The sequence below is a fragment of the Tenebrio molitor genome, chromosome 5, assembly GCF_963966145.1.
Source record: "Tenebrio molitor chromosome 5, icTenMoli1.1, whole genome shotgun sequence".
NCBI lineage: Eukaryota > Metazoa > Arthropoda > Insecta > Coleoptera > Tenebrionidae > Tenebrio > Tenebrio molitor.
This window is the reverse complement of record NC_091050.1, coordinates 13,276,981-13,293,890: the sequence shown is the minus strand read 5'-3', so window position 1 is coordinate 13,293,890 and position 16,910 is coordinate 13,276,981. Positions and strand designations below refer to the sequence as shown.

Genomic DNA, 16,910 nt, shown 5'->3' with positions numbered 1-16,910 from the left:
CATTTCCACAATTTCCACAACGTGCACACAACCACTTTATTGACGTTTCAGAACTTTGTTAATTTTGTATTTTAAGATACGACACCGGCAGCATAAACGTGTTCAGGTAGGAGGACCTCAAAGACGCGGTTGCGGTGATGACCAAAATTCAAGACCATGTCATATGTGAGCATTTTTGGTCAGAACCTATTACAATAAGCAGAGTGGCGCAGTGGAAGCGTGCTGGGCCCATAACCCAGAGGTCCGTGGATCGAAACCACGCTCTGCTACATACTTTTTTTATTTTTTTTTTTTTTTCATAGCAACAGATCCGTCCAAAAATGTGATTTATTTTTATTTAAAAGCTTTGCTTTCCTCACTGTTACCGTAAATAACTAGAGTCTCATAAATCATAAGAGAGATAGATGCAGTTTTCGCTATTATTAATCAAGAAAGACTAAAACATTTATTTAAAATATGTATCGTTATTGTTGGAAAATTTTTCTTTATTGGATTGCTCATAAACAAAACTTTATTAGACAAATTTTTTATTACACTTAACAGTAACATCAAAATATTATTATCTACAGTAAACATTTTCTGGTGCCTCCATCGAAATTATAAACTAACAAGTTCTGTGTTTCCTTAGAAAACAATTTTTCAATTGTTAGAGAGAAAGTCTGCTTAGTCGATTTCCTAAGCTCAAAGACACAAACATTCCATTTTATCAAAGAAAAATTTAACTTCGCATTTGTGGTCTAGAACTCTAGAAGGCCGATTTCAAGTTGACTTGCGACGGTCGCATTTGTTGTTGTCATGGTAACGGCGCAAGAGAGAAAGATGACGCATATTGGTAATTAATGTGTAGGACAAAGATAGCTACACATTTGCGCTGCACCACCTATTTGCCACCATGATTTGAAATCGGGCCCTTAATCTAACAATTCCTTTAAAAACAAATTAAATGTTTTTATTTTTATTTATTTTTTATGACCAATGATCAACCAGATTTGTCGAACAGGATGCAAAATATCCAGAGACATTTCTTAGAAATGTTACGCGATTAACCGTCACCACTTAATTTCAATTTGTAGTTTAAATTAAAAGAAAAAAAAATTATAGCTTGCTAAAAACTGACTGCTAACACTCGCCTATCATGTCTATGTCCAAATAAACATATTTTCTGAAAATGGACATTCTGGAAAAAGCGAATTTCCATTTTTATCTATTAAGACATCCTTTTTAGAGACGTGGACCATATTGGGTAAATTCTTGTCGACTTGTATAATTTATTTGGCCAATAAAGCACTGACCAATTCTCGTCGACCTGGTTCGCCAGAGAGCAAAAATATCAATGAATCGAAACCAACCACTCCTTAAATATTAATGAGAACCTAACACAAGAACTATCTATCTTTTTTCGTTCCTGCCAGAAAAAAATCATTACATTTAGAAGGCAGCAGATTTATCCGGAGAAGATGTATGTTGTCGTGATCCGTATCGACTAAATTTATGTTTTGAATAATTTATTTCTAATATCGAGGACCCAACCGAAGCTGCGGACCTGCCTCGTACAAGAGCAATAATGACTACGAGCTGAACCTCCTACTCGTTAAATATGAATGCGAAGACTTAACAGACACAATTATCTCTGTGTTTTCATCACTTGCCGGAAAACATTCGAAAAACTACTACCGAGTTGTGTTCCAGGAACGAAACGTGAATTAATTTAAATTTAAATTATCCGGATAGCTCTCGGCTCGCGTTTGGAAAACTGCGATCAAACCGGGATAAGGAGATAAATCCAGGATTTTTAATTATCGCGAGACTTTCAACAAAGTGATTGGTAGTCTGTCGCTCACTTCTTGTGTTCTGGTGCACAAAACCGCACCGCCGGTGTCTGCACCGACCATCGACCGTGAAGCTTTGTGCAAACTGATCTATAATATTCGCACAGACATAAATTGACTTGACATAATCACAAACAGATGCTTCCCCTAATAAATTATCGGTCGCACAGCGGGCGTCCTTGCCGCACATATCGGGTCGCGAATGGGGTGTTGAACATTCATCGCCGGTAAAAACCAGATAATGGTGGTGTTATAAACGCATGAGGGGGCGAAACGAGCCGAAATTAATTTCTTAATGGAGCAGGAATCGTTCGGGGCGAACCTGCGACGTCGTTTGATTTATTCGATTGCAGGATCGCGTTCATCTTCCGACTGTCACGAGTACGGCAGATGCAGTTGGTGTTTTGCCCGATGCGCGTTTAAAAATATTTAAAATTAAGTTAGGGACGTGATGTATAGGTCATGTTTCGAAGTTGGGAGCGGTGTTGGTTTTTCGACGCTCCGGGGATGATAAATTCCGGGATGCAGTCGCCTTAAACTCGGTCTAACTGAGAATTAATTCGGTTAGTGCGCGAACTTTTGTCGATGTCTCTTCGCCCTGACTTACTGTTGTTCTTCCGATTCGTCTGTTTGGTCTCTTTGCGTACTCACGCAACACACGGTGCGATCGATTGGACAAACAGACGGCGACTTTTACATAAATCTGCATTAAGCGAAAGATAACACACCCGCCAAGTTTACGAGCGAAGTTGTACTCCGATTTGGGGGGGCTTAGAGCCGGGGTGAATTAGCGCGACGATGCTTATCTAACGTCGAACAGTGGGGCTAAATTATTTTACGGCCCGACGAAAACAGATAAAAACCCGGAGTCATCAAGCGCGGTCGAACGGCTCCGGTGATTACTCCTCCGGACAATAATAACTAATTAAAAACTTCGACTCGGCGCGCCGAATTAACTCGGGTTGGTCTAATAGAAATTGCCTATTCATCATAATTTGTACAAATAATTTAAAACGGCCCTAATCACGATGAATTATTCATGCGCCCCCCGAGTCCCGGTCGAGATTTTCGCGTTTTTAATAGCGAACGGGGGATATAAGATGTCATTCCGGTGTCAAAGGTGGCTTTCCGTTTGACAAGGGTCTAGAAATTGTTTGAGAACTTTATATAGACGGCTCTAACAAGTTTTAATAATAAAAAAAGCCAAATAAAAAGCGCATCGACGCCGAGAGCGCCGAATGAAGACAGATAGAAATCGAGCGGGGCGGGATTTATCGACGCCAAAAATTAAACAGAAACCGTCGAAAACGAGCGAAGCTTGAGACAAAAAGCTCCAGAATAACCGAACGTGATCGTCATTAAAGGGTAGCTGTTTTGTTTTCTTTGGGAGTGGAGGCGCGCAAGAAGCTCGTGCATATTTAGCGCTTTGTTATCGGCGTAATTAGCAAAAAAGCGACGACGACTGCGACTATTTTTGCCGCAAAAGGTTGTGAAAGCTGTGAAAGCGCCGCTCCGATTGGGTGGTCGATGGGTTGCAAACGCTCTACCAAAAATTGATAACAAACTCCCATTACGATGTCCAAATCGGTGCGAATCGACTCACTAATGACACGGGAGTCTAATTAGCTTTCCCTTACGTTTTCAATAAACTTTAAAAGCATCACTCTTCTCTCGTCAAGCAATTTCTCTTGAGATCATTAAAAAATTTCAAGATGAAACACAAAATGGAATTGCAAATATATAGCTTCGCAGATGACACAGAAACATTATACGAGTAAATGGCAGTTTCTGAGTGAAGTATTAAAATTATATTTTCCACTTTCCAACATTTTTGCAATTCAATCATTTTTTGCTTAATTTAAGAGATAAGAATACAAAGTGATCAAAAAGAAAACAAATCAGAGCAGGCGCTGCAAATTATCGGTGATGTCGTAGCGGAATTCTTTGCAAATAAGCGTTCAATGCATGGGCGTAGACAATTTGGAATTATAATTGTGCATTTTATTATTACTATCTGAAATGGAGAAAATTTATAAAATAAACAAGAGCAACATTTTACATTCGTAAAAATGAGTAATTTACCAGCTTTATGGCCAAACGCATCGCCACGGGTAAGCAGATTTTTCGTTAAAATGTCAAAGAAACGTCAACGATGTGCTATTGTTAATCTTGAAATAGATATGTATGCATCAAGACAGATATGAACATGAATATCTCCCGTGGTGCATACAATATATGGTTGCTATAGTTTGGGAGTTTTTGGTTCTCATGAGTTTGTTGTAAACAATGTGGAGAGCTAAAAAAATTGAAATATCCCAAGTTGTTTTTCATAATGTGCATCTATGACGAAAAGAAACAATATCGTGTTATTAAAAAATAATAGCTATTTATGCACCAAGGGCGTTATAACGATAAGTACGCCCGGAGAACGATGAATCCAGCTCGAGGGCTTTAGCCCGAGAGATGAATATCGTTCGATGGGCGTAATCATTCGGTGACGCCGTGGTGCATACAAGATTTTATTTTTCACTATGCGTGTTCTTTAAAAAAAAATTGGCATCTTTGCAATTTTGAATTGATGAGGGCGTTATGAATTCATTACGCCCGCTTATTCTTATTACACCCTGTTATTATTCCCCATTTCCCCGGTTGTTATGGACATATTTACGTATTTCGTATCCTAGGAGTTATCATGCAATTATACTAAAGTGAAAAATAAACAAATTTTCGATTTCGATAAAGTTTACAGACGTTTACTGTAATTGTAAGCAACAATTTGTTGTTCCTGCATAAGTGGTAAAATAGGTTTTTTGTAATTTGCCTCCATTTTGATTCTCTAATAGACATATTAACGAACGCGACGTCATTATCTGGGATGTCCTTATAGCCATTATTTCACGGAACATTTTACGAAAATTTTTAGGTTGGCAAAGCTTGATCCGTTATGCCTGTTAGTTTAAATTACAAAATGTGCAAAGAATTATTTATCAGGATTTATCAGGCAACAAATTCGCGACAGTATTTTTGGCAATTATCTTCCATATTCGTGTTTTGTGACAGAATTTGGATAAAACAAAAGGCGACTTTGAAGATTTGATCAAATTTTCACTTTTAAAATTAAGACATTACCAACCGCCACAAAAATCCCTAAATCGAGGAAAGTAAACATTTTTGTTTAAAAACGGCTTAAAAAGGGCAAATTACAAAAAATAGTATAAAAAACTCATTTCATAAGACCTTGAAGCACTCATTCTTTAAAATAACTCGTGGCTACACCACTCGTTTTTTAATCTTGAATTCGTGCTTCAAGACTGGTCTTATGAAACTTGTCTTTTAATATACTATTAGCATTGAAGGGAAAGCATTTTTATTAGAATGGTACTTTTGAAACAGGGTGAATAGGCAACCAATAAAACGACTGTGCATAGCAGTCTTGCTTTGTTTTCTTGTTGAACACCTTGTATGTGTTTTGTTCTTGTCTTTTCCAACCAAAATCTACCGAATACAATTACTGAATTTCATCAAGGCAATGGTCATAATAGTATTTTTATCCGACGCATTCACCATTTTTACAACCCATTGATTAATAATTTTCTTGACTATTACCAGAGCTTTTGCTTTGCGATTTATTTTATCCTCTTCGTCAAATAAAATCTATAAATCATAACTCTTTTTTTAATCTCGCTCAACAGGTTACAGAGACATCTCCATTTATCTTTGAACTCGTCCGGGCCTCCACCATTTTTGTTTTAAAATTGATTAGTGTCAATTTTAAAGATAATAAACTAATTTTTCCTTTGCATCGTTGTTTTAAAATAAACGTCGATATTTAGATTCGTCTCTCTGAACGCAAAGGTATTTATTTCAAAATTTTTAACAACTCATGGATCGTCAATTTTCTGAATAAAATTACAAACTGAGATTTAAGAATTTTTTTGGTTAGTTTCTTCGAAAACAAATTCATAAAATGCAGTTTCTAGCTCTGATCTAGCTCATGCGACACCAGAAATATCGACACATTTGTTCCTTGTTTTTCCCGGCGCCTCCACCATTTTTGGAAAACATAAATTCCACTCAAGACAGTAGAAATGGAGAGTGTCCAATTAATAAATCCGGAGAAGAGAGAGAGAGGGCAATCTTTCTTCAAGTTTCCTCGAAAAATAATGAAAACAAAACATTTCTTTTGTCAACGACCCTAGTTTCCACATTTCACATCATTTAGACATGCAATGAATAAATGTGATATTATTACTTGGTGGTACACAGTAAAATTAATTCTTGCAAAACATTCACATAATTGTTTGCTTTGTTTTAACATTTTTAATTCTTATGACGAAATATTTCATTTTACTAATGAAATGTCGTAATATTTTTTTTTAATCCTTTTGAAAGTAAATATTCCTCTATCTAATTACAACATTCAACTGTAATTCCTTTGAACATCAAAATACAAATTTACTCCAAGTGAATTATTTTTTTTTATTTATCTTTCATTTACGAATATCTTGCAATCGTGAGGTTTTTGGGCGCTTAAAGCGTTTTCTTTTTCGTTTTCTTTGGTAGTTTAATAAAGTATTAAAATATCTTAAAACTTCACTACAAATCATGAATGCTCGTTAAATTTGTATCGAACAAATCGAAGCAAATAAATCCAGAATTTACGAAAAAGAGACTTTGCGGTAACGAATCCACTTGACACTAACTCGTGTGGAGTGCATTTTTCTCAGAGCGCAAACCCCCGAGAATAAAACGAAATGACGACAAAAAGACATCACCGACCCACGTTAACACTGACATCTGACTAACTTATGTAAGCTCATCCGATAAATTTGCAAGTAAAAAGTGGGGAAAAGTTGATAAAGCGATGAGAGAAAAATATTCGGTTCCCAACTTTCCACTCCAAAACCGACCATAATCTCCCAAATACAAAACGACAACAACGCTTAAAATGTCATAAAACTTACTGCCACATATTACTCCTCTCCTTAAAACCTCATGTCCTGTTTATCTTTCTCGGCAAAAAAACACACATAACAGGAAACGGCGATATTTTTCGGGGCGGGACTCCAGGGGCGGCAGGGTCGGTGGTCCTGAGGGCACGGTGTCGAACAGCAGTGAATCCCCGACCTTGCACCTAACTGCCGTTATTAACGATTTATTAGCGCAATAAAAGAGTAACCGGGTCCGGATTTATCGGCTAGTGCTCGATGCAAATGGACGAGGGTCGCTCCGGGAATTGATTGTTGCGTAACGAGTCCGGAACGGTGCCTTCTGCAATCCGTCATAACTCCCGGATAATTGGTACCGAAATAAAGAAAATCGCCTCGACGGGGATGGGCGTGGTCGGATCCAATAAATTTAATCTTGAATGAAATCGGCACCGTACTCTCACGTAGATCTAATAAAACTCATTCCACTACAAAGCATATCCGACGAGTAACGAGCATTTCACTCCCAGATGGCTAAGTAATTTCCCGGGGATTAGAGACACACTTTTCCGAATTGCGTCTTAAAATTTTTATATTTCATCCCGCAGTGGCGCACACCGGGCGGTGCATGCCGGGAATTCTAACCGACCGCCGCCGCCACCCACCGCCTTTAATAATACAAAATAAGAACTAGTCCTCGACGTAGTCAAATGGAATTGCGGGGACGGGTAGAATACGTTCATTATTAATAATTTCACGAGCAAAATGGAAAGATGTTTTATAGAATTATCAGATCTCGCTCGGTATTCATTCAATTAAATCACGAATCCGGACCGGCGTAATTGTTACATGAGTTTCTCGAGTTTGTGTGGAGTGGTTGCAGACAAGAAGTTAAACAGGACTCGGGGATGTTTGCCGACCCGAAGACTCCCGCAACTTTTCCACTTCAAACTTAAAATTCAACATACCGAGGGGCGGCCCAAAAAGCGCCCGAGCCGCCCCCGAGCCCGGCCGCAGCGTCCATTACGACCCCAAAAAAAATAACTTGCCGAAATGGAATCTCGTCACCCCCGCCAGACGAACCACAGGCGGGCGGCCTGTTCAAGGGTGGTGGTATACACTGTGTCCCAAAAATGTTTAAGGATCTAAATAGCTTTATTTGTTCCAGTACTTCCAAGGTACCCAGTGAAATTTTACAAACGAAGTTCAACTTACACTACCGTAATTACAAATATTTAAATACGAAAAGTTTGCGAAGTTATTGTCCTTTGACGTACTAGCAGAAGAAGAGTGCTTCCGGGAGTTTGAAGCGGCGTGGGACAAAAACTGATCAGTGAAGTTGGTGTCAGATCCATCGCAAGTTTTGTTTGCGAGTGTTAAATAGAAATTGTGTTGGTGTTACCGGTTCCTGAGTGATGGACGAGCTGTGCGACACTCTGGTGCAGCGCTCCCGAAGTATCAGAAATAATGGAGGCAGCGTCGTTGCGCCCGAAAATAAATCAGGAAATCGGTCCGACTCGAATTTCCCCCAGACCGGTATATTTATTTTCTTCATAATACAGCTGTCAACGTCGAACAAAGTTCACCAACAATGACAAATGTGCGCAGGAAAGGGGGCAAGCCCGCGGTCTTCGAGTGCACCGCCTCGATCGCATGCACCGCTCGACAATGCGAGAAGAACAAAGAGTGGAGAACGCCAGGTCCATTATTAACGAGCGAAGCCCCGGGACGGTTAAGGAGTCATCGGGGGGATAAAAAGCGAAAGTTGTTAACCCCAGGCCGCGACGGCATCAATAGTGTATAAAAGTCGGCGCCCGCGACTGAATTTTTCACAACGCCTGAAAATTTCATCGACCCCAATCGCATCTCTTCACTTAAACAATGACAGGGGGCGGGAGATAAAAATTGCGGCCGCCATTGTTCCCCCGATATCGATCTCGAGTATCGGGGGTTAACCTGAATTAAAAAAAACTTTTGCATTAGTTAGTAAATTCGTTTTCCTGGAGGAAACTCGATTTTCGTCGGCGTAATCTGATTGCAGCACTCAGCCGAAGATCGCAGGTTCGGCATTTAAACCCTTGATCCTTTTATGCCGTAATTAACAAAAATAACCTCTTGAGCGGTGTCAGTCGAAAAATTCCAGACGAAAGCTTCCGTTCGCGCGACAGGCTCACCACTTTGATCCCCTCGCATTGTAATTTGCAAAATTGCGTTGGGAATTTTCGAAACCTGGCCCCTTTGACATTAAATGTTATTATCGGGGGCTTTGTACGCCGCCAACATTTTTTCCGGGGCGCGATTAAGATTCCGGCCGGGACGTCGGATATTTTTCGAAATTGCCCTATCCCCAATTTGTGTTGACGAAGCGGTTGCATCTCGGTTCCCGATAAGCGTCCCGGTGAATAATACCTGCTCCTGCGCTACATTAAACACCGGAATAATTGGGTGCTACGGCGAACGACTTAATTAAATGAGGGAATTTCATGGTCGGGCTAATTAAGGAGCAACTTTCCGGTGCTGCCGATGTGATTATAATAGATAAAAAATTCAGCGGGTGCGTCCCGCGGGAATTCTCCACTCGGTTAAAAATATCCCAGTATTTAATATTTGCCCGGCATCCCGACATTAAATTACACACACACGCGGAGAAGCGGGTGGAGATGCGGTTTTGCAAACAAAATATTCCAGACAATAAATACAGAGAATGCAGGGTAGTTCGAAAGCAGATCCCTCTCTTAATTCACCCTCCATGAAAAATGACTAATTCCATTATTTCACGAAGACACGGAGGGATTTCGCGTCGGTTCACTTTCGTAATTAGTCCGCTCAATGCAAACACACCACTTTGCGACGAGACAAATCCGTCGCCACTCCCTCTAAAAAAAAAATAAAAAGAACGACCACCGCTCGCACACCGTAAATCTGATATTCATGAATATATTTTTTGCCGTGAAGTCGAGTTATTTACGACGTTCTTGGATATTTCCCTGTTAACATTCCTCAAATTCCGCGCAAAAGTCGCGATTTTAAATGTCCCGGCCGGAAATGCGAACGGCTGCAGCGTATGCGAAACATCCCGGATTATTTCCGCCTCCACCTGACCCCACCAGCGACTTTTTCGCCGGATCGATTCGAAATCTTGTTTCCATTTGTCTAAACTATATTCCGGAGTGAAGTGTTGCACCCCCGGCGCCGAATAATAATGACAGATGAAACTGCGACGATGGAATATGAATATTAATCCGGTCCCCATTTTTCGAATTTTTTACGGCGGGGGATTCTCTTGTTTCGTCCTTTTTACGACTGCAGTAACTTTATTTGCGTCGGGTTTGTCGGAGGGCTTGTCGTGTCGGATTGGCGGTAAAAATGCAAACAACGATGTTAGAGCGACGCAACACGAGGCGGGGGCGGTTGCAGTCCGCCGCCTTCGTGAGCACTTAACCTCGAACCTTGACAATATTTCATTACAATTCGTTAAGTACCCAACGGACCCTCCGACTCCTCGAACGTCGCTCCGAGGGGGAGAATAAATTTCGTCGCTGTTCCGGATCAGTCGTTTTCAATTTTCGACGCGTGAACGAGTGAAAATTTTTAAATTATTAAACAGGTGCGTCACCCTCCGAATTAATTATCGCGATACAGGTGGAAAGCCTTTTTCGTTTATTTGGAAAAGGAAAAATAGAGCGCTCCGCCGTGTTTACTGCATATAATTCAATATAAATTTATTTGACAACGTGAAATATGAAACCGAGGGAGATATATGACGACGTCGGCCAAGGAAACATTTACGGACATTTATATGAAATCTGAGCGGAAACAACGAAATTTCGAAAAACCGTGCCCGCCTCGGTAATCCTGCCGCCGCCGCCGCGACACACTGCGTCACCCGCCGCCCCCTAAATTACATCCATTATATTGAAATTATTTATCTCGCGGGGAGATAATTAAAACTAGTAGTGATGGACGACCGGCGCACTTACTAATTTCCACCCTTCGCCCTAATAAAGTCTCGTTAGAGGGCTTTAATTACAGGAAGCTGCTTACACACTTGTCTAGATGGCGCTGATACCTAGACCGGCTAGATTTTATTCGCCATCAGCGGCGGCAGATTTAGAACGGCAGTAAATAAACCGCGCTGTAAATCGCAGCGAGCACTAAAAACCGAAACTAAAACTTTATTAAAATCATAACGACGCCGCGTCTCGAACAAAAACACAATGCAAACTTTATAAGGACGACGTAAAAATCCGGCTCGAGGGGAAAAAATTGGAATTTTTTCAAATGGCGGAGACCGAGACGAAGAAGAATCGCACGATAGCAGAGATGTTAGGAATTAATCTTGAGCCATCAAAAAGCATTAAAGGGCAAAAACAAAACCGGAAAAAATTGGACGGACGGACCGGAATTCGGGCCATAAACAAACAAAATAGGATCGTTTGTACAGTGGGGAAATCTAATTAAGTGCCACCAGTATATCAAAGTAACCAACGCACGGATCGGGGTGCAACGTGATAACCGAAAATGCACAGCAATTAGCGGTGCAATTACGCACAGAACAGCCCCTAAACCTGTGACTAAGTGCCCCCCGGACCAGGCCCGGATTTAGCATTTTTGACGGGCCAATTAAGCGCGCCTTGTTAATTAGGGAATATCAAGGGAAATCTCGCCCTCGAGGGATTACGCGCCGGAAAACCGAAGTTTTCTTTGGCGCCGACCAAATCCGACTCCGTGCGAGAAGTTTTCCACGAGTTGTAATTGTGGGGCTCAACATTTATTCGCATTACATCAGGTGGAGCGAGAATGCGGCGTGCGACAAGCGGTCGCGCTGAAAACAATGTGTAAAATGCGAAATGCAGAGTTAAACAACGCAAATGCGATTAATATGATCCGGAGCGGAGCAAAAAATTGCGCGTGAAATGACACCAGGGCTGAAAATACGCGGCCCGAATACTATAAACAAAATCCAGAATCGGATCACGGGGTGGTATTCGATTAGGCTGTTTTTTACCGGACTGCTAACGATCTAACAGTCGGACCGGAATATGGCCGGATTATTCAAGAGGACCGGTGCCGGAAGAAAAGTAAGCAAGGCGCCAGCAGCAATACTTTTTTATTTAAAAATTGTGGATGCGCCGGGAAATTGCAGGAAACTAATTGTCAACGTCCTTGTCTTTTGAGCAGGTGAAATACAGAATTGTTATTTATACACCTATCGGCGATGCTAGTCTCACTCATGTTATCAAGCTTGCGGCACATTCAATTTAACCACCAACGCTCGCCAACGCCTACTACGATGGTACAATCATTTATATTGACCCTGTAGAACAATAGCCTAAAGTAAATTAAGAAAAATATAATGTGATGTTCGAAATTTTGGTCATAAAAATTATGTATTTGCAAATTAGGAAAATTGTGGATGCGCTAGGTCAGGTTAAAATTAAAATATATTTATTTTGCAATTTTTATTGTATTTAAATGATAATCAACCTCATATAATCTTCATCAATCACGTTAAAGAAATAAGATCACTTGCACCAATAGAAATTTACGAACTACATATTTCTTACATTATAAAAATTTTATGTCAAACTTAATCTATTCATCAACCGAAGATTCCTCGAGCTCTGGTAAGATTTTTGTTTTTTATATTCGCATTAGTTGCTGTCAATTAATTAATTCAGTCAATTAAAATCGCTCAAGCGCTCGGGTCTTTTTTGTGTTTAATTGCCAAGCAACCAATGCTCATAAAAATTTAAATCTTTCAGACAAGAGTTAAGCTCTCGTGATCTTACTGTTGAAAAAATGTTGCTTGGTAAATTTCATTGTGCTCAAGTGAGCTAAAATAAAATTGTAAGTTTCTGTCTCCACCGTAAATCTGTGTTAGTCTCTGCTTATTAAAATGGCAAACACAAGCACAATTCTTCACTCTGCTTAATCTCTTACACAATTTATTTAAAATAAATGGTTAATGGTTAAAAAAGAGAAACAAGAATAATTGGCATTATTACAGGACAAACTATAAATGCCTACAAAATTTCTAGAAATAAAAATTTCGATAACATTCTTGTCTTTTCTTTTCATGCCGAGAAAGAGAAGTTATAAATAAATACAGGTTTGAAACCCGCTCTACAGTGAAAAAATGTCGGAGAGGAAACTCCAAACTCGGTATCTTAGTTAGTAATAAAAAAAAATCTGTCGATGTAAATTGTCGAAAAGTGTCCAAAGGATACTCATCGTATTTAAAAAGCTACCAGATCTAATGTTTTATTAAATCTAGCTCACAGAATGGGATAGAAAAGAGTTTCTCCTTAACATACCCTGACGCCACCACTACATATCGGGTGTTTTTTTAAATTTCACCTCAAAGTTGGCGTTGAAGAGTCGATTGTGAACGCACCACGCGTCAGTCTGCAGAGTAAAACACAAACAACGCACAAAGTGAGGTTAGCTTTAAACACCGTTCACATTAGACTCTTCAGCGGCTACTTTGAGGTGAAATTTAAAAAAACGCACGAAATTTTCGCATTATTTTCCCGTCAAAGTTGGCGTTGAAGACTCGACTGTGAACGCATCAGCTGTTTAATTCTTACCTCAGTTTTTGCGTTGTTTGTGTTGTTTTTTTTTTGTTCGACACTGTCAGAATTTGAGAATGTTCTCCTGTGTAAACGGATTTTGATAAACGTCAAAACTTGTCAAAACGAAACGTCAAGCTAGTTTTAAAGATTTTAAGCGATTTGAAGACTTTAAGGGGCTCGTCGGAACAAAAAAACGTTGTATTCAACTCGTTCTTGTGTAAATTGGGCTTTTTTGACAATAATTGGGCTTTTTTTGGCACTCGTGGGCCAATTTAAAACCCACTCATGCCAAAAAAAGCCAAATTTACACACGAATTCGTTAAATAAACTACTATTACACGAGTGGTGCGTTCACAATCGACTCTTCAACGGCAACATTGACCGGAAATTTAAATGAACATCCTATTCATGAAATACAAAAAATGTGTTTCAAGACTTCGCTATGGATAAATAAACAAAGAAAACCGCAAGTCGAAGCCTGCGACGCAACCAAAGTTTATAATTGCAAAATGGTGGATGCGCCGGGATATTTCACAAAGAACATTGTCAATATCTTTTGTCTTTTGAACCAGATAAAATTCAAATCTGTGATTTCTAGAGTTCATTACATCAAAGCAAAGTAAGTAAGAATGTGCTACTTCAAAGAAAGTAAATTCATTATTTATTAAGTGCAAAAATGGGGGATGCGCCGAAACGTTTTTAAAAAAACTTTGTCAAAAAAAAACTTTAAACCAGGTTGTCCTTCGAAATTCAAAAATTATGTCTTAAAATGTACAAACAAATATGGTAGAAGCATCATTAAATATTATAAAGAAACGTACAAAAAATATACGTTCAGTATCGCCGTTGTCTCCGCTTTTAACATTGGTCAACCAATTTGCAACTTATCGTTTTGCAGATATGGTGAAGGTGCCGTAAAATTTTAGAAATAAATATCTTAATGTCGCTGTTGACTTCGAGAGTTAATATAGGCTTTTATACATTTCATTACTAGGAAATAAAAAAGAAATCGGTAAGTACCTATTTCATTTTGATCGTCGTGAGAAATAAATGCTGTTATCGTGATGCGTTTTATGTAATTTATTTTAGTGGTTTTTCTATTTTACATACATGTAAATTTTGTTGGAAATAAGCATCATTATTTTTACTGTTATTACGTATGCAGAGTAGTCATATCCAGAAGAAAACCATTGTACAATTCTATACGACGTCGAATTCAATTAGCACCTTTGCAAATATGTGTTCGCTTTTCTTTTCGCGTTCCGCGTTAAACCCCAATATGTGTTGTTGATATTTAGAATACACAAACCCTAGGATTTATGACATCTTTTGTGGCAATGTTTGTGCTGCGGTGGTGTTATGGAGAGGCGCCATCTAGCTTGAAGATTCCGGGATTTCATCCGCCAGTCGTTAATTTAACCTGTCGCTTTTTACCCTCGGTATCTGACGTGGGTCATCCCTCACAAAAAGCGCTATTAACATGTGAACCGATGCAATCTAAACGGCGTCGGGAGTTCTTTCGGTGGGCGAAAAATGCAAATTTCCGAAGGTCCTGGTGCCCCCCGAGTCCAGGTGTTTTTTGCGCCGGCGCCCGTAACAATAAAGAGCCGACCCCATGAATGGAAAGAGTTCGTTTTCGGCGAGCCGTTCCGGATTAATATCGCAATAGACATGCTGCGAGGCGTCTGCTGATGCTGGAAGAAGAAGCGGAGGAGGCCGATAATGGCAAGGATAATGTGGATGAAATTAAGACGATTACGCGGAATTACAGACGTTTTAATAACTACTCTCGAAAATTTAGTGCGGGGGGCGGGGCGGATCAGATATCGGGGCAAGTTCGGCGGATTCAGACGCCGCTAGGATTTGATTTTTACGTTTTCCATCAGCGGAGATAAACATCGCCGGGGCGCACTTGCCCGTATCGATTCGGGGCGAACTTAACGACCCATCCATAACGCGGAGGAATTAATTGGGAAACTTCTTCGGCGGATCGAGTACGTGGATCTTAACACTAACCGCCTCCGAAATCGACACTAAAATATTCATTATCCGGCTCTGTCGCCTCTCGTTCACCGACCTATCGATGTTCGACCTCCGCAATCGTCGAAAAATAACCCCCGGATAGGGGGCGGGGGTGTCATCAAGTTAAATTAACTGCTCCGCGCCAACAAAAGTTTCAATCAGTCGGCGAAAAGAAAAACGACGAACCCTCGGCGCGGATTCGTTCCGGCCGCGGATCGCACAAATTTCAGACCTGCGATAACGTTAATAACAACCCCCGGCCGAGGGCGAGATAATGAAGTGGATATTGCGATTATTTTGTTTTTGTCCCGATAAATTGCGAAAGTAATTTTGGGAAAAAGCCGCGCTTTCCGTCTTGAAACGCCGCGATTTAATATCCGGATCCTCGATGGGGTTATAATGAAAAGACAATTTAACCATCTAATTACTCGGTAAGACCTGCATAAATTGTTAAGTCCCCGGGCGCATCGGGGGCGTCGTCGTCTTAACGCTAATGTTCTCCGCTAACACCTCCGTAGGTAATCCGAGCTCGGGCCGCATTATGGATGCGAAAACAACCCCGTCGACTTGGAGACACCCCGAAAAACTCCATTAAAGGGAACAACTCACCGGAATTGGGCTGGCTGTCGCTGTTGGGCCTCGCCGAGGGCGCCCCGTCTCTCGCCTCGACCTCCAGCGCGTAGGCGCCCTGCTTCTCCCTGTCGAAAACGATCTTGGTGAACACCTCCCCCGTCTCCTTGTTGATCTCGAAAAAGTCCTTGCCCTCGTTCCGGGGCGAATCCACTATGTAGTAGTACACCTGAGAATGGAAACGTTTTCCTTTAATGTTACCAAAGGACGGAAACTCCGCCCGTCCCGACGGGGTGGCAGAGACGCGACCCAACTTTCCCTTTAATGTCTCTCACTTTATCTGCGACATCATCAACGCAAAAAATACGGCCGCAATTTAAAAGCAAACACCGCGAGACATCCCCGTCCCGCGTGCCAACTATCAAACTTTCAATATTTCGACGCCTGGCGGACTGGGGGGCGCAAAGGGGCGTAAGCGAGCGTGACTGAGCACTCTTGCAAAATTTATGACACGTAAAAAATAAACACAACTATAACGTTCGGCGGACTTGTCAACAACTACGATACAGGGTGGGGCAACGACTCTAGTAAGTATTTACGACTTGGCCGTACTTTTAAAATCGCTGCAAGATGTTTGCGCGCAATCTAAATAAGCTAATGAAAATACTTCGGTTGGTTGTTTTCTGAAAGAATGCAAACACGGTGTGCAATTTGGCAAACGTAGAAGTTTCACAAATTGAAACTAACATGAAATTTTCCCTATGTAAACACATTTTTATTGTGACGGTTTATGTAGCTGGTTCGTACAGCTAGACGCAAAATTCTATGAGCATTCAAAGTCATCAAATATAATTTAATTATCATAAATACAAAATTTGGAAACATATACATACGGTGGCTCTATAAAATAATAAACTTCTTGAGGTAAATAATAAATGAATAAAGAAAATGTATCTCTAATATCGGACGATACCACATCCTTGGTA

The 16,910-nt window shown here is 40.5% G+C and overlaps 1 protein-coding gene and 1 non-coding gene across 14 annotated transcripts in view; one reads left to right on the top strand and one right to left on the bottom strand.

Moving 5' to 3' along the window:
* Positions 1-16,910, bottom strand: part of CadN (Cadherin-N) — a 224,392-nt gene that overhangs the window by 148,974 nt on the left and 58,508 nt on the right. For all 13 annotated transcript variants that reach the window (XM_069048249.1, XM_069048253.1, XM_069048248.1 and 10 more), the window contains one exon: positions 15,964-16,153. In XM_069048249.1, the coding sequence (XP_068904350.1) occupies positions 15,964-16,153 (190 nt within the window). The remainder of the gene's footprint in view (positions 1-15,963; positions 16,154-16,910) is intronic.
* On the top strand, positions 198-269 carry TRNAM-CAU (transfer RNA methionine (anticodon CAU)). The gene has a single exon. It is a non-coding gene; the product is annotated as a tRNA-Met (tRNA).